This window comes from Aspergillus foveolatus (genome assembly GCF_047715535.1).
Source record: "Aspergillus foveolatus strain CBS 279.81 unplaced genomic scaffold BDW70scaffold_3, whole genome shotgun sequence".
Lineage (NCBI taxonomy): Eukaryota > Fungi > Ascomycota > Eurotiomycetes > Eurotiales > Aspergillaceae > Aspergillus > Aspergillus foveolatus.
Genome location: NW_027396067.1, coordinates 58701 through 83525, shown reverse-complemented (window position 1 = coordinate 83525; position 24825 = coordinate 58701). Strand labels below are relative to the sequence as shown.

The 24825-nt window shown below is 53.2% G+C and overlaps 8 protein-coding genes across 8 annotated transcripts; 2 read left to right on the top strand and 6 right to left on the bottom strand.

Moving 5' to 3' along the window:
• Positions 1-629: 629 nt before the first annotated feature.
• BDW70DRAFT_155771 (cytochrome P450) lies at positions 630-2466 on the bottom strand (the record flags this gene model as incomplete). The annotated part of the gene is made up of 5 exons (XM_073740095.1): positions 630-740; positions 817-906; positions 987-1425; positions 1501-1715; positions 1795-2466. The coding sequence occupies 5 exons, from the start codon at positions 2464-2466 to the stop codon at positions 630-632; spliced, it is 1527 nt and encodes a 508-aa protein (XP_073600092.1).
• Positions 2467-3636: 1170 nt separating this feature from the next.
• On the bottom strand, positions 3637-4661 carry BDW70DRAFT_147002 (uncharacterized protein; the record flags this gene model as incomplete). The annotated part of the gene is made up of 2 exons (XM_073738654.1): positions 3637-4512; positions 4599-4661. The coding sequence occupies 2 exons, from the start codon at positions 4659-4661 to the stop codon at positions 3637-3639; spliced, it is 939 nt and encodes a 312-aa protein (XP_073600091.1).
• A 609-nt stretch (positions 4662-5270) lies between these two features.
• On the bottom strand, positions 5271-6872 carry BDW70DRAFT_147001 (uncharacterized protein; the record flags this gene model as incomplete). Its single annotated transcript, XM_073738653.1, has 2 exons — positions 5271-6094; positions 6182-6872. 2 exons carry the CDS (start codon positions 6870-6872, stop codon positions 5271-5273), a joined length of 1515 nt encoding a protein of 504 aa, XP_073600090.1.
• Positions 6873-7847: 975 nt separating this feature from the next.
• Positions 7848-8777, bottom strand: BDW70DRAFT_155768 (4-hydroxybenzoate octaprenyltransferase; the record flags this gene model as incomplete). Its single annotated transcript, XM_073740094.1, has 1 exon — positions 7848-8777. One exon carries the CDS (start codon positions 8775-8777, stop codon positions 7848-7850), a length of 930 nt encoding a protein of 309 aa, XP_073600089.1.
• Positions 8778-9505: 728 nt separating this feature from the next.
• Positions 9506-11835, bottom strand: BDW70DRAFT_168661 (GMC family oxidoreductase). The gene is made up of 3 exons (XM_073742517.1): positions 11121-11835; positions 10987-11069; positions 9506-10934 (listed from the first exon to the last, which is right to left on the bottom strand). Exons 1-3 carry the CDS (start codon positions 11463-11465, stop codon positions 9527-9529), a joined length of 1836 nt encoding a protein of 611 aa, XP_073600088.1. The 5' UTR covers positions 11466-11835; the 3' UTR covers positions 9506-9526.
• A 576-nt stretch (positions 11836-12411) lies between these two features.
• On the top strand, positions 12412-19059 carry BDW70DRAFT_155766 (uncharacterized protein; the record flags this gene model as incomplete). Its single annotated transcript, XM_073740093.1, has 1 exon — positions 12412-19059. The coding sequence occupies one exon, from the start codon at positions 12412-12414 to the stop codon at positions 19057-19059; it is 6648 nt and encodes a 2215-aa protein (XP_073600087.1).
• A 575-nt stretch (positions 19060-19634) lies between these two features.
• Positions 19635-21098, bottom strand: BDW70DRAFT_127322 (magnesium transporter CorA family protein). Its single transcript, XM_073735257.1, has 2 exons — positions 20359-21098; positions 19635-20312 (listed from the first exon to the last, which is right to left on the bottom strand). Exons 1-2 carry the CDS (start codon positions 20916-20918, stop codon positions 19733-19735), a joined length of 1140 nt encoding a protein of 379 aa, XP_073600086.1. The 5' UTR covers positions 20919-21098; the 3' UTR covers positions 19635-19732.
• A 173-nt stretch (positions 21099-21271) lies between these two features.
• Positions 21272-23193, top strand: BDW70DRAFT_61949 (putative MFS pantothenate transporter). Its single transcript, XM_073744402.1, has 3 exons — positions 21272-21723; positions 21774-22039; positions 22113-23193. Exons 1-3 carry the CDS (start codon positions 21438-21440, stop codon positions 22941-22943), a joined length of 1383 nt encoding a protein of 460 aa, XP_073600085.1. The 5' UTR covers positions 21272-21437; the 3' UTR covers positions 22944-23193.
• The last annotated feature ends 1632 nt before the right edge of the window (positions 23194-24825 follow it).

Below are 24825 nucleotides of genomic sequence, written 5' to 3'. Positions count from 1 at the left end.
CGACTTACGGTTTCCAAGCGTGACTCCCTAAGCTGAGACTAGCTGGTTCCTTCTCGCCGAATGTTATAGACGAGCTGAATTCTTCATCGTCGCTTTCTAACTGAACTGAAGCGTGTACAGCCTTCTGCGCTTTCATAGCACCGCATCTGAAGCCATGTCGCCTTCTAACTAGCAACTACAAGTTGTAAGACAGAAAGCTACACAGGTGGTCATGGCCAGGACTATTTTGTTTGCTACCGTTCCTAACTCTGTTCGAGATTGGATGGTGATTCCCATACTGGAAGAAGTAATACTCCAGGATACAGAAATCTCTAGATCTTCCGGCAAGCATATCAGATTGCCCTGTCAACGGGCTCTCAAAACATGGGTATTGACACAAAGATGCGCGTATAGCAGGACTACATACTGTTTCAAGGGGTCTCTTGTCCAGATTTGAGTCGCCTTGCTCCAAGTGCGTCCTGAAAATGGAAGCATATCTTGATTTATTTGCAGTGAAAATATCAGAAGAATTTTGAATGTTATGCATATCTGAGTAGCGCCCTCAGACCAACCTGAGCCAGCGAGCAGATGATACTATCCAGATGATACTATCCACCTAGTCCAGCACATGTCCTCATCCAGTTGCGCCTTTATATACCGGCTTCTCCTTGCACCCTCTTCTTCACCCGAACATCCATGCCCCGCTGCCTGAAGAACCAGAAGTTCTCGGTCTTGAATCTTTCTGGATCAATGAGTTCAAACTGAGGCTAGCATTAGCTAACACCATCTCATAAGATCCGCTGGCCCAGTGGGCCAGCCATATCAGGGACGACTTACATCATACCGCAACACCAGCGCAGGAACAATCTTCTTCAACTCCAACATGGCAATGTGCCGTCCTAGACAGACGCGACGACCAGCTCCAAACTGCCAAGTCACTTGATTAGCATCTCATATTGCCTTTTCACGCCGATTGTGGAAGTGGAATAGGTGAAGCAAAGACTTACAGTCAGAACGGCCGCCTCCCTCTTACTCTTCAGTTCCTTGCTCACCATCCACCTATCCGGATTCCAGACATCGGCATCCTCCCCGAATGTGGGCTTATGTCGATTAACCACCCACGGACTCATGCCCACGACCGTGCCCTCGGGGAAGTACGTATCGCCCAGCACCATCCCACCCCCAGGGACGATGCGTTCAAAGGGGAGACAGAAGGGTGGATGTAGACGGAGTGCTTCGAGAATACATGCGTCCAGATAAGGCAAATTGCAGACGTCTTTCCAGGAGGGATAGGGCTGCGTCAGGGGGCCGGCAGAGAGGAGCTCAGAGCGGAGCTTCTGGAGGGTTGATGGGTGCGAGAGGAGGTTGTAAAAGACGGTGCGCATCACGACGGCCGCCGAGTCTGAGCCTGCTGTAATATTTGAAAAGGTCCAGGCCGTCACGTACCTGCGGTGCATTTCTCATCAGTTTGGACATGTTTTCAGGGTGGGAAGGAGTTCTGGAGGAGACCAGGGAACATACCACGGCGGAAGCTGGTTATTCTTCTGGATCTCCATGAAAAGCGAAAGCATATCCCTATCTGCAGTCCCGTCGATTTTGCCAGCCTTGCTCTCCTCTTGTCTTTGTGACACGAATTTGCCCACAATACCCAGGATAGAGACCCCAGTAGCGCCTTTCAGCTTCGTGGCAAGGGCGTTCTTATTCCAGATCTCATCGACCCACGGGATTTGCGTGAACTGTAGACCACCATTCTGTTAGTCTCACCCATTCCTGTTTATGCACCCGCGTGAATGAGGAGGAATAGATCCAGCTTACCGGCGCCGCCCCCTTCAAAAATCTCCAGATAGTATCCAACATCCCATGGACATCCATTCCCTTCTCTAGAAAGCCATACCGCTTTGAGAATGTCAACGTCCCCATAACGTCAAACGCGAAAAACTGCAGCCAGGACGCGAGATCGAACGTCTCCCCGGCCCCGGCAAACCGCCCGTCAAGCTGCCGCACGAGGACATCAAGCGTCCGGTCCACAAACACCTCCAGTGGCAAGACCTTGCTCATCGAATACAGCGAGGCAATGGGGCCCCTGAGTCCTCTGTGCACCTCCTCATCCCGGCTCGAGAAGACGGCCGGTAGAGCGCCGCTGGGCGTGTAGGGTGCCAAAGTGCGGTAGAAATCGCTCTTCTTCACACCCATCCGGGTCGGGTAGACGGTCGGTATCCAGGTCGGATCTCGCAGCGAGACCATATTGGGTCCAAAGCGCACAACATCGCCGTACTTCTCATGCAATCGCTGGTGGATTTCGTGTGCACGCGAGGTGATCACCCACCAGACCCGCGGGAGGTTAGATATCCGTGCCCAGAAGGGGCCGGGGATATGGCAGAGGCGCCGGTACACGCGGAGGATATGGATTGCCGTATAGAGCAGGGCGAGGCATACCAGAATCTGCGAAAGGCTCAGTGAGAATGCGGATGGGCGCGGGTGGTCCATGGTCAGTTAGCACTGCACGTAACCTTAGGTAACGAGAACAGGTTCCGTGGACTCGAGATCGAGGGCCAAGATGTGCCAGATGTAACTCTATTTACTCTCCGGTTACTGTATCTTTGTCTGAAGGCCAGCTGAAGATAAAACGAGGAAACCACCTGGTGGCGATGGGTACGTGCCCGAAACCGTCGGTGAGGTTGCCGGCAAACGCTGAAGGTATTATTGAAAGCAAATAGGAAGTCGAGAACCTGAAGGATGACCTACGGGTAAAAATCTAATTGCGAGTATATCTGATCCCACTCCAGAGTATGACTTGGGACTACTCTGCGGTACTGCCAAAGCTCAAGGGTCCATCGATCTTAATTGTCAACCCATATCTGTATATCACAACTCATTTCTTCTGAGACCTATCAATAAAAAACGCTTGTATCCTACGAAGCATACTATGAAAGCAAGAGATAGAGGTTTCAATACTTACACGAGATACTCTCCACGTCACCGACAGCCACCCATGTGGTGTTGACGAAAAGCCCTATACCGGGGTTAAGATACCCCGATGGAAAACCGAGGCGATGGCGTTTATGAACCCGAGCATTTTTCTTCAGGTGTCTATGCTTGCTTTTTCTATTCTCTATTTTTCTATTTTTTATTCTATTCTATTCTATTTTCTTTTTATTTTTATATGTTTTTTTTTTTTTTATATTTTTTTTGGTGGAACGGAGATTAAATTCCGGTCGTCTCCACTGGCGCTCCAGAGACCAAAATTAGGGCCGGACCTGATCAGCCACCATTGCAGTAATCTGTAAGCTTGGAGGGCCGGAGGTCCTGGGCTATTTCCGAAACGGATCAGAAGCTCTGGATCGGTTTCAATAGTCTAGACTTCCTAACTGATCGACGGGTGAGTGGTAGATCAAGGTCGTGTCTGAGGGCTCGTGCTATTGCCGATTCCTCACTGTTGCAGGATGTCTGCGAGTATACACTCAAAGCAAGATACGTACTAATACTAATACTCTAATGGATACTCATACTCTAATCGACATTGATACTCTCATTAGAAACGCCGCGTAGATACAAAGTCTGGCTAAAGCACAATAGATAAGTATTATTTAAGACTCAAACTACAACCATGCAAAACAAGAGGTATCAAAAGCATAACTTCACCCAGACAGAGACAATCTACAGATATGCCTTCACCTGCTCCTCATTCCACTCCCACCATTTCCGACTCGTCTCGGTATCTGTAAAGAGATCGCGCCGTGGGCATCCTATCTTCCCTGGCGGCACGACCCACTCCTTCTCCGCCACCTCGGCCGTCACCTCGGGACTCAGTCCCGCAAACAGCTGCGTATACGCACCGATCTCAGGCTTGTTCGCGATCAGTTTGACCATTGTCGACATCAGCCGGCCCATATCCCGCTGCAGTCCCGTATTCGCAATGCCCGGATCTAACGCGATGCTGACAATGCCAGATCCGTCCTTCTTGGCGCGGCGCGCCAGCTCGACGGCTTGCATGACGGTCCCGGCCTTGGAGCGCCCGTACTTGGACCGGTCTGACTCGTTTCTGCGGTAGTCGAGGTTGTTGAAGTCGATCGCGGGCTTTGGCGCCCAGGAGGCGGCGTCGGATGAGACCCAGACGACCCGGACAGTATCCTTGGGCGCCTCCTTGGCCGTCGCCGCGAGAGTGGGATAGAGGAGTTTTGTGAACAGGTGCGGACCGACGTTATTCGTCCCTAGCTGCAGCTCGTAGCCCTGTGCCGTCGTCGATCCAGCAGGCGGGAACATGACGCCTGCATTGTTCCAAAGGACGTGCAGTCTGGTTTCCTTGGCGAGGAACTCCTCGGCGGATTTCTTGATCGTGCTCAGATCAGACAGGTTCAGCGAGATGCTGTCGAGCCTGCCCCTGGAGACTGGGAAGCGCTGTTTGAGGTCGTCGATCACTTCGGCGGTCTTTTTGGCGTTGCGCGCGGCCAGGTAGACCGTACCGTTGTTCTGGTAGAGGTATGTAGACAGCAGCAGGCCATAGCCAGAGGTTGCGCCAGTGACAATGAAGACCTAGCGTTCGCGCTGGAGGTTAGCTTGGTCTCGATATGGACTGGCTCGCCGGCTGGCTGGCCGGCTGGAAGGAGGGGTGTAGATACCTTTCCTGACTGGTCTCCAATGTTGGCCTCTGTGAGCGCGGGTGGACGCGATCCAAATACCATGGTTGCAGGTGGTCGAACGGACAATACAATATTAAGCTCGTGAACTGAGACAGCGTCCCGGCCAGCGTGGGGGCGAGCGGTCCATATAAGTACTGCGCCGCCTCGACTGGCCCCTTGCGTCGGCCACGATCGGCCAGCCAGCACAAGCCAGCACAAGCGGAATTGCAGATCCTCTAGCCCATCAGGATCGCTGTGGCGCTAGCAGTCTATAATGTGCCACTGCCACGGCCTGGTCGCTCCCGGGCCAGCGAGCGAGATACTCCGGACTCCGGGCTGATTGGCCATCTCCGGAGCCAGTCAACAGCGTCACCAGACAGAGACACATTCGGAGCCGACAGAGCAGGATAAGAGACGAGAATGCACGACTGAGGAATACCAGGCGGCGGGTTATCTGGTCTCTGACGTGTCGACAGCCAACGGGAGCCGGAGAACATTCCGGTCTGCACAGCTCCAGCTCAGCTTTAGCTCTAACTCTCTATTTGTTAGATCGGCGCTAGGCGCCCGGATTTAGTTAAAATATGGTCCTTATCTCCAAGCCCAAGTTACTGGGCCTCGATGTCATCGCGTGACGAGGTTGTAGATTATGCATTGTGTAAAGAGCAATTAGGGCTAACCAAGCAACCGCACACACTCACTCCTCGCTCTCTCCACCATCTCCTCCACGTCGAACTCCCAGATCTGCGTATACCTCTGCCAGATCGCCTGGAAAGACTTGTCCGGGTCCCGCGCCGTCTCTGGGTCCTGCCACATACAGACCTCGCCCACCGTGCGGGAATCCTTCACTACCCGCTGCGAGCGCTGCATGCGGATCCCGCTGTAGGCCTGGAACGCGGCTGTAATCGCCCTCCTCTTGACGACAGTAGTCTTGTTAGATGATTGCTCTTTGAGCGCAGTAGTTAGAACCGTAGCTAGTACCGCCGCATCTTCCACCCCCATCGCCGCCCCAGACGCAAGGAACGGGGTGCTCGCATGCGCGGCGTCGCCTGCAATACATACGCGCCCCGAGGCTGACACATAGCTCGGCACTGGGTTGTCTGACATATCGAAGATGGCCCATTTGTTGGGATTCTCTGGTAGGAGGTCGACCAGGCGCTGGATCTCAGGCTTCCAGTCTTTGACGGCGTCTTGCGCGGTCGAGCGGTGGCACGTCTCGAGCAGCTTGCCAGAGTTCACCCACGGACCGCGCTGCTTGCGAAAAAGTATCATGTTGGCGAGAGGCTTGTTGGCAATCGGGTAGCTCACGGTGTATGCGTCAGGCCCGACGGCGAGACAATGGCTGTGTCCCCTGTCATCGCCGAGTGCCGCCACAACGCCTTCAAGGGGAAGGACGGCGCGGTAGGCGACAATCTCTGTGTAGCCGGGGGCTGCAGCCGGGTGAGTGTCGCCTAGCATGATGCGGCGCGTGCGTGACTTGATGCCGTCGCAGCCGATGACTGTATTGCCAGCCGTTCATGTCAGCGGAACCGGTTCGTTTATCCTCTGATAATATGTAATGGAGTAGAGAGGGGAAGGAGACATACCGGCATCAACTTCAGCCGTGCTCCCATCTCTAAACCGCAAAAGCACCCTCCCCTCCTCATTGTCCTCATAGCTCTCCAGGACCTTCCCAAACTTCACGACCCCCTCCGGCACTTCCACCCCCAGGCTCTCCAAAAACGCCGCGCGCAGACAACCATAGTAATCCGGCCGTTCTGCAGGAATCTGCCACTGCGCTTCGTCTGCGCCGGGCGTAAAGCCGTCAAAGTACCGGATAAACGGGTGCTTGTTTGGTGCCGCGACGCGGAGCAGCGCTTCCAGTACCCGTGGCGACACTACTTCCATTGCCTTGCGAGCGCCCGAGCTGAATGAGAAACCCGCACTGGTCTCGGTGTACTTGGGGGCGCGCTCGTAGACGGTTACGTTGATGCCGCGGTGGATCAGACCCAGCGCTGTGATTATGCCGATGATACCGCCGCCGATGATGGCAATCTCAAACGGGGCCGAGTCGGGGGCGCCTTCAAGCGAAGATTGAGATGTAGAGGCATGGTTTTCGTTTGTGTTTGTGCTGGAGTCAGTGCTGGTACTCGCGGCCTCTGAGATGCCGTTCGAGAGGTTGGAGTCTTTCCTCAGTGTAGAGCCGGTATCTATCTCTTTATGAAGGTGCGAAAAGGGCTCTGTCTCTTTCTCTTGATGAGATGGTAATGGTGATGGGGAGGACCAGAGTGAGCCCATTGCGACGGTTAGTGAGTGCGTAAGATCGTAAGGACGAGGACAGGATGGACCTAGAAAAACAGGGAGTACTGATATAGGCCTTCAGCTGGCAGAGCTCGAGGTGAAGTCTTCACAGGGTGTCCTTCATGTCAGTCATGGTGCAGGTGGCACTCGGCGAACAGCCGTGGCTTTCTAGTCGCCGGAGTTTCTTCACTTCCCTTTTCACGATAGCCGGGTACTTACTGACCAGTCAGGGTCCACTGGCCAGTAGACCGGCCTGCCGATAGTACCCGGCACTGACTCTTCCAGTAAGAGGCACCGCTTGCTTATGCCACGGGCGATCGACATGCCCGAGGGAGTGGTATTGGCTAATGTCATTAGGCCGGTCTCCGATGCGCTCTGGTTGGACCGACGGGCCTACTTCGGCTTGAAAAGAGTTGCTGCAGATGCGAGTCTTCGAGATACAGTCTCATGTTGGCATTGAGCAGCCGGTTATGCTTTATGCGCCTCGTGCGGGCAATTGACAGCTAGTAGGTGCTTCCAGAGTATCTTCTCTGCAAACCGGCTCTAAGCTTTCGAGTGCCTGATTGGAGCGTACTTAGGGCTCCAGAGGCAAAGAAGCCGTGTTTCATACAATATCGAAAAAGGAACAAAAAAAGAATAATAACACAATTGTGGGTATTGCTGGTATGAAGCGCACAGAGCAACGGGATAGAGTACGATTGTGACAATAAGCGAGATAGACAACAGGCGATTCTAGTCTGCTTAAAAGAAATGATTCAATGCTAGCCCAAGCTCTCGGTTCTATCAAGTTCTACCTAGGAGAGATAGAATGCGCCCAAGTGGCTGACAGCATATCCAACGCCAATGTTTCAACCACGTCCATCCCAGGACAGAGGTCCAATTTGCCCATTATTCTTTCCTATTCAAAATATGAGGGTTTGACGTCAAAGCAGGTCCAAAATTTCCCAGCTACTCTGCCAAAGATATGGAGAATCAGGCAATGCATTCCCCATACAAACCGGCCGCAAGGAAGCTCATGAGCACCGCATTCCCCATGAAAAAGAACTGTTCACACATCTTCCCGTTCTTCAGATCGACTCTCGCCACAAGTGTGAACAGCGTCAGGGCAGACGTGATCGCGCCAGTGAAATACCACTTGCCGAACTCGGCTGCGAGACCGCTGGCCAACACAAGGGCTCCATATGCCACTGCCGCGAGGAACAGGACTGGCTTGGAGTAGCCTTGGATCTTCACCGCGAGACTTCCAATGCCTGATTTAATGTCGTCTTCCAAGTCTGCGTGCATGTAGATCGTCTCCACCGAGACGTTGGCGATGAAGACGGCTGCCGTGAGGAGGAGGTTGGACGTAAGCAGATGGTCTGGGGCAGACAAGATATCATAGCCAATTGTGCGAGAGGCGTTCAGGCCGGTGGCCACGTATAAGAAGGCGAGGTAGAGCAGGGCGAAGTTCGTGAAACGCTTGAGGAACGGGTAGATAATGGATCCTGCCAACGCAACGGGAATATGTACGGCCGGCTGGTCAGGAAAGAAGGTCTTTGTGAGAAAGACGGCGAGAGACGCCAACGACGCTGCGAAAAGACAGGCAGAAGTGGTTGAGACAGCGCCGCGGACCAGAGGTCGGTGCTGGCAGCGCTCGACCTTTCTGTCGAGGTCTTGGTCTGCGATATCGTCAACAACGCAACCGTAGGCGCTGTAGACGTAGCAGAGGGGCAGCCATTGGAGACAGGCGTCAAGGATATTGTCGTGTGGGAGGCGGGCGACGGCTGCGACGTGCAAGATGGCGACCAGGACGGGGAGATACGAGACTAGCACGCCGATGGGGAGGTAGCCCACACGGGTGAGCTCGCAGTAGGGCACCAAGGGCGCCGGAAGGGCATTGAGGATCCAGGACTTTGAGTACATAGTGAGGAGCAGTTGCGGGTTACAGATGACAGGTGCCGGATTCGTGACAGGAAAGACGCACTGTTGGATGGAGGAGGACCGTTTGCGGTAACTTTAAGACAGGCGATTAGAAAGACATTATTAGGTACGGCGAAGACGCTTCTTGGGATTGAGCATTGAGACGTCACCGACGTGGTCGATGGCATCGGTGGACAAGCACGCGCGCCGGAGTAATTCAGGATCGACCTACTCAGCCGCTGTGGGGGCGTGCAGAAAGCCGAAAAAAAGCAAAGAGAAGATAGGGCAAGTAGTGGGTCTCATATTCAGCTCTGACTATTACGAGAGACAGCTGGCAATAGAGACAAAGGACAAAATGATACCCCGAAACGGTGGAGAGTCGAGGGCTGAACTGGCAGGGCTGCCGCAGCGACAAAGTTTGCAGATAAGTGGCAATTCGAAGCGGGACAGCGAAGAAGACAGCCAAAGGTTTCCAGCTGCAGCTGTAAATGGGAAAGGGAAGCGAATGGATTGGTTTTACTCAAGAACTGATGTGTATTGCTGCAGGTGAATCCCCCGGGACAGCCTTTGGCTAAAACACGCCTGACCAAGGCTCTGGGTATTATCCTCACTTGCGGTGAAAGAGTATCAGTATCAGAAGTACAGGCAGAAGTTTATTTGCAGGTATGAAGAAGAAAGATAATGAGTTTTGTGATTAAAGTATATCTACAATAGCTGCCTATATACTGTCCATTTGCTCCCCCCGGGCAAAGCTAGTTTCCATTCTTGATGAGGTCCGCAATCTTCTCAGCGACCATGTAGCAAGTGCTCTGCGGATGTCCTGGAGGCAGCGTCGGGAAGATACTCGCGTCCACTACACGCAGGTTGTTGACTCCGATCACCCGTGCTTGGGGGTCGACAACGGCTTCGGGATCATCTTCCCGGCCCATCGCGCAGGTTCCTGCCACATGGTAGACCGGAACGATAGACTCGCGGATGAAGTCAAGCAGCTCCTCGTCCGTGCTGACGTCCGCTCCGGGGACGACCTCATCACCGATGGTAATTTCGCTGATAGCTGCAAATGCCTGTCGGATACGCCGCATCGCCGCAACAGCAATCTCTCGGTCCGCGGGATGCGTTAGGAAACCTAGGTCAAACACAGGGGGGTCATCCATGTCAGAGCTGGAGATAGTGACATTTCCGCGAGAGAGCGGTGCAACCAAAGCGACCGCAATAGTGCCCCATTGTTGCCCGTTGCCCGTTGCCTGGTCTGCAGCACTATGCCATCCGTTGAGGTAACCGTCGATACTGAGATACTCAATCGTGGGCCAGTCGGAGGGGAAGGTAGCCAGTGCCTCGTTCGTGCTGTCGGAGAGGGTGCTGTCGGGAAGTTTCTCCCATCCCAGGACGCCGAAGCCAGCCGAAGTGAGCGGTCCTTCTTGGGACTTGTATTGGTTCAGTGCCTGAAGCAGCGCTTGCTGGTTGATTGCCAACTCAGTCGCGGTGACAAGGTTGACCTGGTGAGTGATACCGAAGAATGGATGCTCCCACATTTTCTGGCCGACACCGGCAAGCTCCTTCACAACGGGGATTCCATGGCGTTCCAGGGTCTCGCGGGGCCCAATTCCAGAAACCATAAGTAACTGTGGCGACTGGAGGGCTCCCGCAGATACAATGATCTCCCGGCGCGCACTGAGTGTGAACCTTCCCACAGGGCTTCTCACATCGACACTGGAGGCAGTGGTGCCGTCGAAGCCAATTTTAAGGGCCATTGTGTGCAGGTAAACCGTCAGGTTAGTGGTTTGCAATGACTGCTGCAGGAAGCTCGTTTCTGATGAGTCGCGTTTCTGGCTCAGCGGATTGATGGTGATAGGGGCCCAGGATGAGCCATTCAAGGTCCCAGTGTTAAAATCGGTATCTGGGAGAACCCCAATAGTTTCCAGCCCTTGCTCGATCCAGGTAGACCACGGGGACCCGTAGTTGGGCCAAGTAACATGAAGCGGACCGCCAGCCTTATTAAAGCCGGACGGGTCGTAAGTGACGGTGGTGTTGGGAAAGCGGCCTGTCATGTTGGCAGGCGTGACATTGACGCTTCTCTGGAAGTACGGAAACACGGAGTCCCATCCCCAGGAATCATCTCCAGTGAGTTCGGCCCATTGATCATAACTGCCTTTAGTCCCGCTGGCGGAGGTCAATATAAGCTTGTACCTGAAACTGCGGAGAATAACCCTACCGTTGGTAGACCATGTAGTGTCTAGCTGAGGAGCCACCAAGCGTCTTTCCACGATTATAACGTAGAGACCTGCCATTTGCCGACTAGATAGTGCATTAGCCCAGTCTAGATCGCATTTCTTGCAGGTTACTCACTGTAAGAGGCTGCGCTTGAAAATTCCAGTCCACCGTTGAATATTCAGTTGCATCAGTGCCGACATTGGCTCCCGCTGCAAGGCCTGGGATGATGCTGGCAACGGTACCGTCCAGCTCATAGTATCCTCCAGCCTCAATGACGGCAACGCTAAGTGAAGGGTCCTCGGCCAGGCGCGCGGCAATGGCCAACCCAGAGGTACCGCCGCCGACGATCACATAATCATACGTGGCGTTGCCAAACCGGCCCTGGTTGACGGTTGCATTGACAGTTGTCTGACCTGGGATTTGCGCCAGAGCACGTAGGATAAAAGACGCAGCGAGTGGCAGAAGCGCTGTGTGACGCATCTTGCAGGGTTCTACCAGTGATCGGGTGTGGAGCGGTTGAGGGCTTCGAGAACCTGCATTTTATATGCTATCATTTATACGTCGAGCAAGCTGGTCCTAAGACCAACGTGCCCCTGAAGATACGAGGCTTGCTTCCCACTATTTGCCCCTGTGCCGGAATTAGGAAAACGAACCGAGCTGGACAGGAAATGGCAATTATGGGCGACCCGGAGTATCTTCAGTCGAGATCGGCACGGCTGAGGCTTGAGGCTGGATCTCGATAGCCCACACGCTTTTCGGCTTTTGATCGGCATGGAGGGCACTGGCGACGGACAGAATAACTCCGGATAGTACAATATGCCGCAGAATTGCCGAAAGACTATATCCTGGCCGAATTGGACACGATCGGTGTCCCAAAGCTGCGCCCCCACCGTTGTTAGAGCTTGGCTCCAGTCCAGCGCTATTGAATACTGTCAGATCTCATCGGTCGGAGTATCTGGTTTACCTTTTGCCAGCGCTGGCCTGACCCACACAGGCGGGACTGTCTTCAAGACACGTCCTCAAGGTGCAGCTAGAATGTCGATTCCGCTGCATAACCTGCGGCGGCAGCCGCGTATACCTGAACGGACGAGGACCTCAGCTGAAGGGGCTTGCCGGTACTGAGACATTGCCGCAAACAATGCAACCGACAAGCCGATAATTCCTTTTCTATCCTTATCAGTAATCATGTCTGGCTCGGGATTTTGCTGTCAGAAGTCCGGCCCTCCAATCGGGCTTGTGGACACTGAAGCTGTAGCAGGTTGTAGCATAGGAAAGCGGCAAGTAGCTCATGTGTGATTGATTCTTGTATAAAGAGTGTTCATTTCAGGTGTCGACCCTGGCTGGACGTAATTCATATACTTTTCTCCCTCTGTGACTGGGCCATTGCCATCATTCCGCTCTTTAATTCTACCCTCCACACAACATAATGCAGGGTTCCAGTCACACCCTTCTGGCCTTCGGGCCACAGAGTCTTTCATTCGACAAACGGGCCCTGATAAAGCTTCGCGGCGACATCGGCAGTAGTAGGTACCGGCAATGGATTCAGGACACTATCGCCGGGTTACCAGGGTTCTGGACAGCCCTATCCGAGGCACTCCCAGAGCTCAGGGAGTTGCTCCCTCCCCAAGAACGACTGCAGGATTTAAATCGACTATTAAACCACAGCATCGATGATATTGAGGAGGGCCTGAGCATATCCAACATGATCCTCACTCCACTAGTCGTCCTAACGCACCTCACGGAATACGAGCGATACTTAGCGACGAACCAAGACGCCAGTGACCGAACCACAGCCACCGGTTTTTGCACCGGGCTTTTAAGCACATTTGCGATTGCGAGCTCGAGAAGTGATCAAGAGATTGCAGAGTATGGCGCGGTTGCGCTGCGGTTAGCCATGTTGGTCGGAGGCCTTGTCGATGCAGAGGAGAGACGGCAGGAGCTGCAGGGAAACGGACGATCTGTATCATATTCGATCGCTTGGACGAGTGAGGAACAGCAGCAGAGATTAAAAGAGATTCTCAGCCAACGGCATCCAGAGGCTTACCTCTCTGTTCGTTATGATCGTGCACGCGCGACGCTCACAAGTTCCGGCCGCGCCGCGGCAGACCTAGCACAGGAGCTGCGAGAGGTCGGGCTGACCGTCGCTCAAGTGCGGTTGCAGGGCCGGTTCCACGACCCATCCGAGTCCAGAAAAGCATACACTGACGCCTTGGCTGATTTATGCAATCGAACGCCTGAGCTCCAGTTTGCACCCACGCCCGCCATGTCCCTAGCTTATCCTAAAATCGACAATGCAAGCCTGCACGAAATTGCGGTGCGCAGTATGCTTGTTCAACATTGCGACTGGTATGCCACATTCAAGGCTGCCTATTCAGAGGTTTCAAGTCCCTCGCGTGTGGTGTGCTTCGGCTCGGAGAGATGTATCCCCCCCACGTTGGCAAAACGGACAGTGAAGATCGAAAGTCAACATCAAGGATCAGATGCATTTGCCAGCCTCGATCAAGACAACATGATTGCAGTCGTGGGAATGTCGATCAAGACAGCCGGTGCTGACGACGTGGACGAATTCGCTCAGATGCTGCGCACGGGAACGTCGCAACACCAAGCGATCAGGGAGGATGATATCAATTTCAACACCCCTTGGCGTACCGACAAGGGCTCGCGGACTTGGTACTCCAACTTCATTCGCGACCGCAGCCAGTTCGATCATAGCTTTTTCAAAATGAGTCCTCGCGAAGCCGCCGCCATGGACCCGCAGCACCGTCTCTTCCTCCAGGCGGCGTATCAAGCTGTCGAACAGTCTGGATACTTCATGGAGCCAGGCTACAATGAGACCAAATTACCTGAAGACTCTGTTGGAGTTTTCGTTGGCATTGCCACGACCGACTACGACCAGCATGTCTCCTGCTACGACCCAAACGCTTATACGGCGACAGGGAATCTGCGCGCTTTCCTTGCCGGCAGAGTTTCTCACCACTTCGGGTGGACAGGTCCGGCATTGACCTTAGATACCGCCTGCTCATCCTCCGCAGTCGCTATCCATCTTGCGTGTCGCAGTATCCTGTCAGGAGAATGCTCTGCCGCGCTGGCTGGTGGTGTTGCGGTTATGAGCAGTCCTTTCTGGTTCCAAAATCTAGGTGCCGCCAGCTTCTTGAGTCCAACCGGCCAGTGCAAGCCATTTGACGAGAAGGGAGACGGATACTGTCGATCAGAAGGAATCGGTTGTGTGATGTTAAAGAAGATGAGTGCTGCAGTCGCTAATAACGACCAGATTCTGGGTTGCATCGCAGCAAGTGCAGTACACCAGAACCAGAACTGCACTGCCGTGGTTGTGCCCAACAAGCCTTCATTGGCACCTCTGTTCAAACAAGTCATTTCCAAGTCAGGTCTGACTCCAGCGGATATCTCGCTCGTCGAGGCTCATGGGACGGGAACCGCTGTTGGGGACCCAGCAGAGTACGCCAGTATCGCCGACGCCCTCAACGTTGCTGCTCGGCCAAATCCGCTATTTCTTGGATCAGTCAAGGGACATATTGGCCACACTGAGGCCGCAGCTGGAGTTGTCTCATTGATCAAGGTACTCATGATGATGAACGAAGGCTTCATCCCGCCACAAGCCAGTCACACCCGTCTTAGCCCGCGCATCACTGCTGCAACTGACAAGTTGCGTATCTCCACCTCGCTACGCCAGTGGGAGACAGACCAGAAAGCAGCATTGGTCAACAGTTATGGAGCTTCAGGTTCCAACACGTCTATGGTGATTCTCCAGCCTCCAAAGCGTCACCTGTCTCCGACCCATCAGGGTGTGACCAAGGATGGGTTAGCCCAGCCATTCTGGATCTCGGGCACAAATGAAGTCGAGATCACGGCCTATTGTGCGCGCCTTGCCGAGTATATTCGAACACGACCGACTGTACGGCTAGACGACCTTTCCTTCAACCTGAGTCGGCAATGCAACCGGACTCTCGCACGCCAACTTGTCTTTAGCTGTCGCTCCGTGTCAGAGCTGCAGGCAATGCTATCGCGTGGAGCTTCAGCTGAGGGCAGCAGCAACGTTGTCCCGACAGAGCGCCCGGTGATCCTTTGCTTTGGCGGACAAGTCTCTACGTTTGTCGGTTTGAACCGCTTAGTGTACGAGAATGTCGGTCTCCTGCGCCGTTATCTTGATGAATGCGACATGGCCATGACGAACATGGGGTTGGAGAGTATTTACCCGGAAATATTCTCTACCAGTCCGGTTCAAGACACAGTCAAGCTGCAATGCATGCTGTTCGCGATGCAGTATAGCTGCGCGCGGTGCTGGTTAGATTGTGGCGTTTCGACCAGAATCGCTGCGGTTGTGGGACACAGTTTCGGTGAACTCACTGCTTTGAGTATTTCCGGTGTCCTCAGTGTTCAGGACACCATCAAGCTTGTAGCTGGCCGGGCCCGCCTGATCCGCGATCAATGGGGGAGCGATAGAGGCGCTATGATGGCAGTTGAAGGGGATGAGAGTACCATCCAGCAACTCCTGGAAGAAGCATCTCAGCAGACGCCGTCCGACCACCCTGCCACCATTGCCTGCTACAATGGCCCGCGCAGTTTCACGCTAGGAGGATCAACTGCTGCCATTGAGGGGGTAAAGGAAACCCTGCTTAGCAAGTATCCGTACATTCGGCACAAACGGTTGAATGTGACAAATGCATTCCACTGTAGCCTTGTCGAAAATATTGTGGAGCCCCTAAATTTGCTGGGCGAAGAATTGACGTTCAACTCCCCCGTCATTCATATCGAACATTCATCATCTACCCCATCAACCGGAGCGCGCCCGTCGTCCACGTTCGTCGCCGATCATCTGCGTAAGCCGGTGTATTTCTACCACGCGATTGAGCGTCTTGCCCGAGCCTATCCCGATAGTATCTGGCTTGAAGCGGGTTCTAACTCGACAATCACCACCATGGCTGGTAGGGCCCTGCGTCCGACCTCTGACATAGTTGGACAGTCGCATCACCATTTCCAAGCACTCAACATCACCCACGGCGGCCGGGGCTCAGATAGCCTTACTGAGACAACGCTGTCTCTGTGGAAGGAAGGCCTCCGGGTCTCCTTCTGGCAGCACCACCCCGTGCAAAAATACCAATATGAGCACCTGATTCTCCCGCCGCGGCAGTTTGCGAGAACCCGTCATGGACTGGATATTATTGCTCCCAAGGCAGATAAAAGTGCAGCCCAGCAAACCGGAGTTCCAGAGCCGGATGGTCTGTGGACTTTCGTAGGCTACGAAGACAACAACAAGAGCCGGCCTCGGTTTCTAATCAACAGTAATTCCGAAAAATACCTTGCGATGGTGGAGGGTCATGTCATGGCTCGTACGGCAGCGATCTGCCCTGCTGGATTGGAGGTCGACATGGCCATTGAAGCTCTATTCAGCTTGCATCAGGAGTGGAAGGAGAGACGACTCCAACCCATGCTGAGGGACATGGTCAACTCAGCCCCTGTTTGTCTTGATCCAACACGGAAATTCTGGCTACAGCTATCTGCCACTGACGAGTCGTGCATGCTATGGGACTGGAACATCACAAGCACGCGTGAGGGAAGTAGTTCGAGTCTTCTGCATGTCAAGGGCTCCCTGCAGATCCGCAGCCCCAAGGATCCGCTCTACCGGAATGACTTTGCGCGTCTCGAAAGGCTCGTTCCATACCGCCAGTGTACGGATATTTTAGCCTTGGCGGGTGCACAGCCTGACGACTTGGATGATGAGATCCACGTCCTCCAAGGGCGCAATGTATACCAAGGCTTCAGTGATGTCATCTCCTACACACCCCTGTACCGCAGTCTTCGGCGGCTTGTGGGCCGTGGTAATGAAAGTGCTGGATGCGTGATACGCAAGCGGTCTCATGAAACATGGCTCGATGTGCCGCTGAGCGAATGTTTCATGCAGACGGGAGGTATCTGGGTCAGCTGTATGACGGATCGCAGCCCAGATGATGTCTTCATTGCTACTGGGTGTGAGCTATGGATGCGGTCTCCAAGTCTGGCCGACGCGAAGGAAAAGGGCGAAGAAGGCCCTGAGAAGTGGCATGTTCTTGCTCGTCATTCCCGCGTGTCCGACAAAGTATATTTGACAGATGTATTCGTCTTCGACTCGCGCACTGGAACCCTAACGGAAGTCATCATGGGCACCAAGTTCAGTCGGCTTCCGAAGACCGTCATGCGCAAAATCCTGTCTGATTTCCGTCCGGGCAACCCCAATGTCCATGAAAAGGATATCGTCACTGAGGCGCCCAAGCAATTCAGTATTCAGGCACAAGAAATCGTCCTAGCCGATGCACCCCGGAAGCGCAAGTCCGTGCAGAAGCGAGATATCACAGATCAAGTCTGCCAACTTCTTTCCAGTGTTTCTGGTATTGAACCGGCAAAGATAAACCAGAATGCAGAGCTATCAGATCTCGGCGTCGACTCACTAATGGCCATGGAGCTCGCTCGTGAGATCGAGGGAGTATTCAAATTCTCACCGGATCACAACGACCTGCTTGAGGCTACTACGGTCGAGAAGCTGACGAACTATATCTCAAGCTCGATACCCGGCTCCTCGGCGGCTTCTGAAAATATTGGCAATCACAGTTCCCCTAACGATACGGACTCGTCGGGAGAGTCGGACCCGGCGACCCCTACCGTGGCATGCTCTTCTACTGATGATTTTCGTGAACCATTCATCATCACCTCGTCTAGAGATGAAGCTGAGGTCCTCTCTCTTGCGGAAAGCGACGACACCTTCCTTAAATCGCAACGGCCGATTTTAGAGATGGCAAACCAAACTACTGACCGAGAGGAGATCGCCGAACAGTACGTGGCTCGATATACAGCGGGGTTCATTCCCCCAGTGTCGTCGCGGTCATCCGCGCGAGAACACAGCGGTAATGTTGTGATAATTACTGGTGCAACTGGGAGTCTCGGGTCTCACCTGGTAGCGAGCTTCGCCCGCGACCCGTCCGTTCGTACAGTTATCTGCTTGAATCGCCGTAGCAAGACCCCGGGCACCCTTCGGCAGAGTCAAGCACTCTCAACGCGCAAACTAGAGCTGACGGAGGCTGAATCCAGCAAGCTTCGCATGCTTGACGGCAACACCAGCGAGCCGCATCTGGGTCTTGCAGCGGATGAATACACCTGGCTCGCTCGGAATGCCACTCACATTGTGCACAACGCATGGCCCATGAGTCTGGCGCGTCCCATCCACACCTTTGTGCCTCAGTTTCAAGCGTTGCGAAATCTGCTCGACCTGGCACGCGAAATGGCGTGCAATTGCAGCCCGAACGGCATGAGGGTCGGCTTCCAATTCGTTTCTTCAATCAGTGTTGTCGGTTCCGCAGCCCAGCAGCGCGTGCTGGAGCAACGGGTTGATCTTCGCTCGTCCTTACCCATCGGCTACCCAGAGGCTAAATGGGTATGTGAGCGCATGCTCGACGAAACGCTCCACCGTTACCCCGACCATTTCCGCCCAATGGTCGTGCGCCCCGGTCAAATTACCGGCTCTAGTCATACAGGTTGTTGGCCGCATACGGAGCATATGCCATTGCTTATCAAGACCGCGCAGACTCTTCAGGCGTGGCCGGATCTTGATGGACCGCTGCACTGGGTCCCCGTTGACACTGTTGCTCAGACAATGGTTGATCTCCTTCTCCCTGGTATTAAGTCGGACTCAAACCAAACTGGCGCAACCCTCGACAAGCGCGAACCCGACGCATATCCAGTCTACCACATCGACAACCCAGTGGGGCAGCCCTGGAAGGAAATGACGCCGATCATAACATCAGCGCTCAACATTCCCGCAGATAGAGTCATTCCCTACCAAGAGTTCCTCAACCTTCTGCGCTCCTGTCCACTAGACCGAGACCGCGAGATACCCGCAGCCAAGATCATGGACTTTTTTACGCGAGATTTCGAGCATATGGCTTGCGGCGGGTTAATCTTAGACACGACGCTTTCTCAGGAGCATTCGGCTACGTTGGCTGCTCAAGGACCTGTCACCGAGGACGAGGTGAGGCGTTATATAGAGAGGTGGCGGGAGATGGGTTTCCTCGCCAGTAACCCGTGACTATCTTTATCATCTTTGTCTTGTTTATTTCAAGCTGTCTGGTTCATGTGTGGAGTTCCACTGGAGTTTTGGTTAGCTGTGTTGTTTTCTGAATATATTAGGTCTCAATAGAATATAAAGATTCTGACTCCTTGAATCTGCTCCAAGTAGGCCATTCTGGCCTTGCGCAGCGATAACCTCTTGCACCAGCGACTAGCAATCACCCAGTGTATGTCATCATGAAGTTTAGCAGATCAGAGGAGATACATAGAGTATTGGGCCTGGGGCCGGCATTCCATAAGATCATCCGAAAGCAGTGAAAGCAGTTAGTCGCATCAACACAAATAAAGCTTGGGACGAACTCGTTTTCTGTTGGCTGCCAGCAGAAGACAGAGTCTTGTCACTGTAGAGTTGATCACTATTCAATCACGTGATCCTAAAATAAAAAGCAGCACTGGGTCTAAGCCAGATGGGACGGTACGTCCACTTGATGAACGGCCAAGAGTTCAAGACTCCTGAGCAATGGGACGGCAGTTGGGAGGACAATACTTCAGCTTTGGAGCGTAAAGGCGGAACCTACTAAAGAAGAATTACATTGGATATTAACGGAAACTATGAGTCTCTGAGTCGGTCTCTGAGTGCGACACAGATAGAACAAATGTATAGGATGCGTTGACAGTAAGAGGCCATATAGTCATAGAATACGAAGCCTCCGGGCTACGACGAAAAATACCACAACCAGCGCGACAAGCACACCAAGAATGCTGAACCATGCCGTCAAGCTGTCCGCCTTGTCGGCCTGCGCTGGAACAGTGACGTTCATTCCAAAGAGACCGGTGACGAACTGGAGAGGCACGACTATGCCGGCGATGACCGTTAGCCGACTAAGGGCATGCGAGATTTGGTTCCGCATGCGAGTCGAGTCGAACGACAACTGGCTTAGGTACTTTGACTGACCGCGCGAGAGCATCTGCTCGGCTGCGTCGAGGTTGGCCATCATTGTCAAGACGTGGTCCTGGATATCACTAAGGTAGAGCCCCACTTGGGACGAAGAGGCACCAAAGGCATCGCAGTGGCGGGCAAAGCAACGAATGACGTCTGTTTTGTCGTTAAGCAGCTGGCGGATGTGGAGAACCTCCTTTCGGCAACGGTAGATCTGCTGAAGAGCTAGTCCGATGTCGTCTGGGCGGGTGATAGATACGCTGTCCTCCATTGTGTCTACTCCCCGTTCAACTCGGCTAATGAATGGAGCGAAGCCGTCGACGATGTCATCGCTGTAGCCAATTAGCACAGGAGCTGGAACGCTAACGAGGAACGTACATGAGTGCATAGCAAATCCAGTCACTGGTCAAGTATAAATGACTCTGGTGCTCCTTTATTCGGCTTCGGACGTGACCTACGTGGGGATTGCTGCCCATTGAAAAGCTGAGGACACCATCGCGGAACACGACTGCATAGACATTGATCGGCGAAGTGCGCACTCCCTCATCTGATTCTACCCGGCGGGCGGGACGCAAGGATAGAAAGTAGTAGGGTCCAAATAATTCGATCTTCTCACGTGTCTCCCGAATCTTGATATCTTCCGTTGTCAGCGGGTGCAGATTGAAGATGCGCGAGAGCGTCTCGATATCATCTTCGGAAGGTGCTGTCACATCCAGCCACCACAGTCCACCGTACGTCCTATCCTCGAGAAGCGGGCAAAGCGGTTCGTAGAGGGCTTTGAGTTCGTCGAGGCTCGAGGCCTGGATACAGGAATCCAGCTGCGAAGAGAAGAAGGTCAATTGCGTAGGCTCTGGGGGTATCAAGTCCTTTTCATCAGTGATTATCTGCGGCTCTTTGGCGGTCTTGGGGACCCTCCAGGGAAGCTTGAATGGTTTCATCCCCGGCTTCGATCGGGCAGCTGCAGCCCGAAGTTGTCAGTTGGTCGTGGGACTGCGACTAGTTGAAGGGAACCCAGGGCTCCGACGACGGCGACATCAATAAAAGAACGGGAGGATGACCGCATAGTATACTGAGAAACTAGTAGTCCAACAAGAGTACGTTCTAGAAACGAGGGAAGAGAGTCGATGTCACGGCAGCGCTAGAAAAAGTTGTCAAAAGGCGGCGACGGAGGCGTTCACGTGCCGGCAATGAAGCATAGCGTAGAAATGTTATCCTAATCTATAAGGCACCAACAAAAAGAAGATCTTCCAGCCCACGAGCTGGATTTTCACCCGGGAGCTCTGAAGATCGTCGTTCATCAATGCCGAGGCGGTATTGTTGTTGCATCATCAAATCTTGGAATTCCCAGCGAGTGAAATGATGTTCTTAATCCTCGATCAACAGGAGGCGATAAATCCCTCCAATTCCACTGTCACCACCAACGCCTTGACCGTAGCTTAACTGTTTTGATATCCAAAATGTGGTGGGCGAAAGACCCAGAGACGAAGCTACTCGTCAAGATCGATTGGTTCATCTTGTCCTTCTGCTGCGTCACTTATTTCTTCAACTATTTGGATCGCTCCAACCTGACCAACGCGTATGTAAGTGGCATGGAGGAAGAGCTCTCCTTCCGGGGCAATCAGTTGAATCAAATAAACACTGTTTTCACTGTCGGCTATATAATCGGTCAAATCCCCTCTAATCTGGCGCTGACGTACTTGCGTCCACGCATATTCTTCCCTGCTATGATTCTCTGCTGGGGTTGTATGTATGCCTTCGAGACGGTTGCGCACTGCGCTAACCACCTGTTCTAGGTCTAACAATGGTCACCGCGGCTGTCCACAACCCACAAGGCATCATGGCGATACGCTTTTTCCTTGGAGTGGCCGAAGCAAGCACTTTCAGTGGCACTCATTTCATACTCGGGTCGTGGTATACCGAGCGTGAACTTGGCAAAAGGAGCGGGATCTTTACTGCAAGCGGGCTCGCGGGCCAAATGTTCGGTGGTTTCATTCAAACTGGGATCCATTCGTCGTTGGATGGTGCCGCAGGGCTGTCCGGTTGGAGATGGCTTTTCATAGTGAGTGCATTCCACTATTATTCGGGGCTATGTCTCGCTCGATTTCTGCCTCATTCCCAGCTAACCATTCCAGATTGATGGCCTGATAACCCTTCCCGTTGCATTGTACGGAGCTTTCCTGTTTCCTGATACACCGGCCACAACTCAAGCTCCATACCTTACACCCTCAGAGCGAGCTCTGGCCGTGTCCCGATTGCCGGTAGCGAAGCATACCCCAATACTTAACCGAGCATTCTTGAAAAGCCTATTCACTACCTGGTATTGGTGGGCGTTTGTCATTCTTTGGGTGATTGCAGGCGAGACGGAGTCATTCTCGTCCAACTCTTTGTTGGCGCTTTACATGAAGTCGCATCCCACAAACCATTACTCCATTGCCCAGCTTAACGACTACCCCACTGGAGTGCCCGCTGTTGGAATTGTCTCCACACTGTTCTGGGCGACGCTCACTGATTTTTTAGGGGGTAAGCGGTATATTGTGGGTTATTTTATTGGCATTACTGGCGTCATCACGTCGATACTTATTCTGACTCGGTTTGACTCAACCGCTACAGTCTTTGGTGCATACTACTGGGCCGGAGCCGTCTATGCTTGTCAAGCAACCTTTTTCGCATGGTGTAATGATGCGATGAGGCTGCAGGAAGAAAGGCATCGTTCTGTTGTGATTGCTAGCATGAATCTGGGCAACAATGCTGTCAATGCTTGGTGGAGCATTCTGTTCTACTCGGCAGATCTGGCGCCGCGATTCACCCGCGGGATGTATGCAATGATCGGTTGTTCAGTGGCATTAATCATCTGGGTTACAGCTATCCTCTTGAAGACTTCACAGGAGGATAAGGCCTCTTCAAGACTACAATCTCCAGCAGCGCCGACAGAAACGGGCAGGGATGTCGAGAAGTCCACCTGAGTCTGTCTCCTGCTACAGCCTAGCTTTTCCAGGGAACGGCTTGGTATCCTCCAAATTGAGGAAACACGTTTCCAGCTCTGTAAGCGTGGAAACGATCACAAAATCACAAGGCAGGCGGGACAGTTCTGTTCAGTTCGGCTCGGAATTGGCTGATTCTCGTCTTGCATGAAGTTAGAGATATAACATCTTCCCACTAGTTGCACTAGTCTCTAATGGCCCATTAAAAGTGGAGTGGATCGCCTGAGTTCTCGCATCTGACCAGCGCTTGAAAGATAATCAGGTGTTTTCCATGTTCACCTCGCGTGGGAGGCTCGGGCCTGCCTCCCTCCAACCTCTTCGGCGCTTGTAGACCTTGAATGAGAGCTCAAGTCCTCGCATGTCCTCCAGATTATGACGGATTGCTTTCGCATTGAAACTGTGCCGGACTTCAATCGCTCTTAGGGGGTCGCGAAGTGCAACTTATGTGTTGTCCAACGTCCTTTTGAAAAGTACGCAATGAATGCTGCCAGGTCCGCCAGTCACAAGTCTCACTGTTTGCACTCCTTTCTCCTTTTCACCTGCACGCCGTCTTATCGTCGTGTTCATTTCGAAGGCCTCGCAAGTGGGTTGCCCTACGTTCCAACACGCATTGAGCTGCTTCCCAACCAGTTTCAACCAAAAGTCCACGACTCAGTGTAGGTCGCTCATGTAGCAACTCGGAGCAGTAGCCAGGTCTAAATCACTCGAGCCTTCTGCCTATGCGGCAGATGTAAAACCCAGCTTTCAATGGTTCTCGATAGTTGGCCAGGGCCGCAGGGTCGCAACCAATGCGGGCTCGTTCGAATCTGTGAAAGCGAGGTATATCAGCGAACTCTGCGCTCGCAATTTTCAGCCGTAGATGACTATTGATGTCGGCGCCTTATGGTCGAAGCTAAACTCGTCTCTGCCAAGGAAATCGTTTATGGATGTGCTGCTCTGGGAGTACTTACTGACAGTCCGATTGCTTTCGTGCTATCCTATCGGGCATCACATCTGTTGCGAGCCGGCATCAAGCCGGGATCCATTCCAGGAGAGATATTTGACAAGGCATTGGTAGCAACCATGGGTTTATCAGGCGTATCGAGGCCAAAGTTGCTTAGATAGAGCCTGAATATGACCATGGTACCTCATGGGGTGACGTGACCAAGCGATAACCGCCCATTAACAACGATTTGCCCGACTGCCACGCAATGTCTCATAAGGCTTTTCTGCGGCTAATCCTTCCCTTCTCATCTTTTGAGTCTCCACGTCTCCTCAAGATGTAGGATTGACGCCGCCAAGCACGGTTTGGGCCAAAAACCTACCAATGATAGGGTCTTCAACGAATTCATCCCCGCAGCGGCCTCTGTGGAGTATGTAAGCGGGCCATCGCACGGCCTATACGGAGTCCGCCTCTGCCTCGGCCTCTCTTGATTTCTTGCCAGACGACCTTGGTTACCCCACATCTCTCACAGGGCTAGACACAGATCTAGACTCAAGCATTCGCGGGAATTTTGTTACCCGCAAGTAAAGAAAACCGGGGCTCCGCAATGGCACGGTAGTATCGGGGAAATTCCGAGCCCCTTATTCAGGAAGGATTAGGCCCTCAACGGCACGAGCCCTGATGATCTTAGGCATACCGGACGAGGCTATAGTGCAGATTCGACCTAGCTTCCTTCTAGTTGATCTTAGTTCGACCGAGGCGTCGCTTGGATATCCAAAAGGGAAGCTCTAGGCGCTCAAGATATGACGAATTTGAACAAAACAGCCATTCCAAACTGGTCATGCGAGATAGATAACATGGTAGATATTGCAATCAACCTACTGTAGAGCTACTTTATGAAGAGTATTTCCCCACACTGTTCTTCTCCACGGGGTAGTAAAA

Excerpts from the sequence above, each read along its gene's own strand:
- BDW70DRAFT_168661 (XM_073742517.1), bottom strand. The coding sequence starts at position 11,465 with ATGCGTCACACAGCGCTTCTGCCACTCGCTGCGTCTTTTATCCTACGT. Across the intron at positions 11,070-11,120 it reads TTCAAGCGCAGCCTCTTACA|TCGGCAAATGGCAGGTCTCT; the intron begins GTGAGTAACCTG and ends TGCACTATCTAG. Across the intron at positions 10,935-10,986 it reads CACTACATGGTCTACCAACG|CGGGACTAAAGGCAGTTATG; the intron begins GTAGGGTTATTC and ends GACCTCCGCCAG.
- BDW70DRAFT_127322 (XM_073735257.1), bottom strand. The coding sequence starts at position 20,918 with ATGAAACCATTCAAGCTTCCCTGGAGGGTCCCCAAGACCGCCAAAGAG. Across the intron at positions 20,313-20,358 it reads TGGATTTGCTATGCACTCAT|CGATGACATCGTCGACGGCT; the intron begins GTACGTTCCTCG and ends AATTGGCTACAG.
- BDW70DRAFT_61949 (XM_073744402.1), top strand. The coding sequence starts at position 21,438 with ATGTGGTGGGCGAAAGACCCAGAGACGAAGCTACTCGTCAAGATCGAT. Across the intron at positions 21,724-21,773 it reads TATGATTCTCTGCTGGGGTT|GTCTAACAATGGTCACCGCG; the intron begins GTATGTATGCCT and ends CACCTGTTCTAG. Across the intron at positions 22,040-22,112 it reads GTTGGAGATGGCTTTTCATA|ATTGATGGCCTGATAACCCT; the intron begins GTGAGTGCATTC and ends TAACCATTCCAG.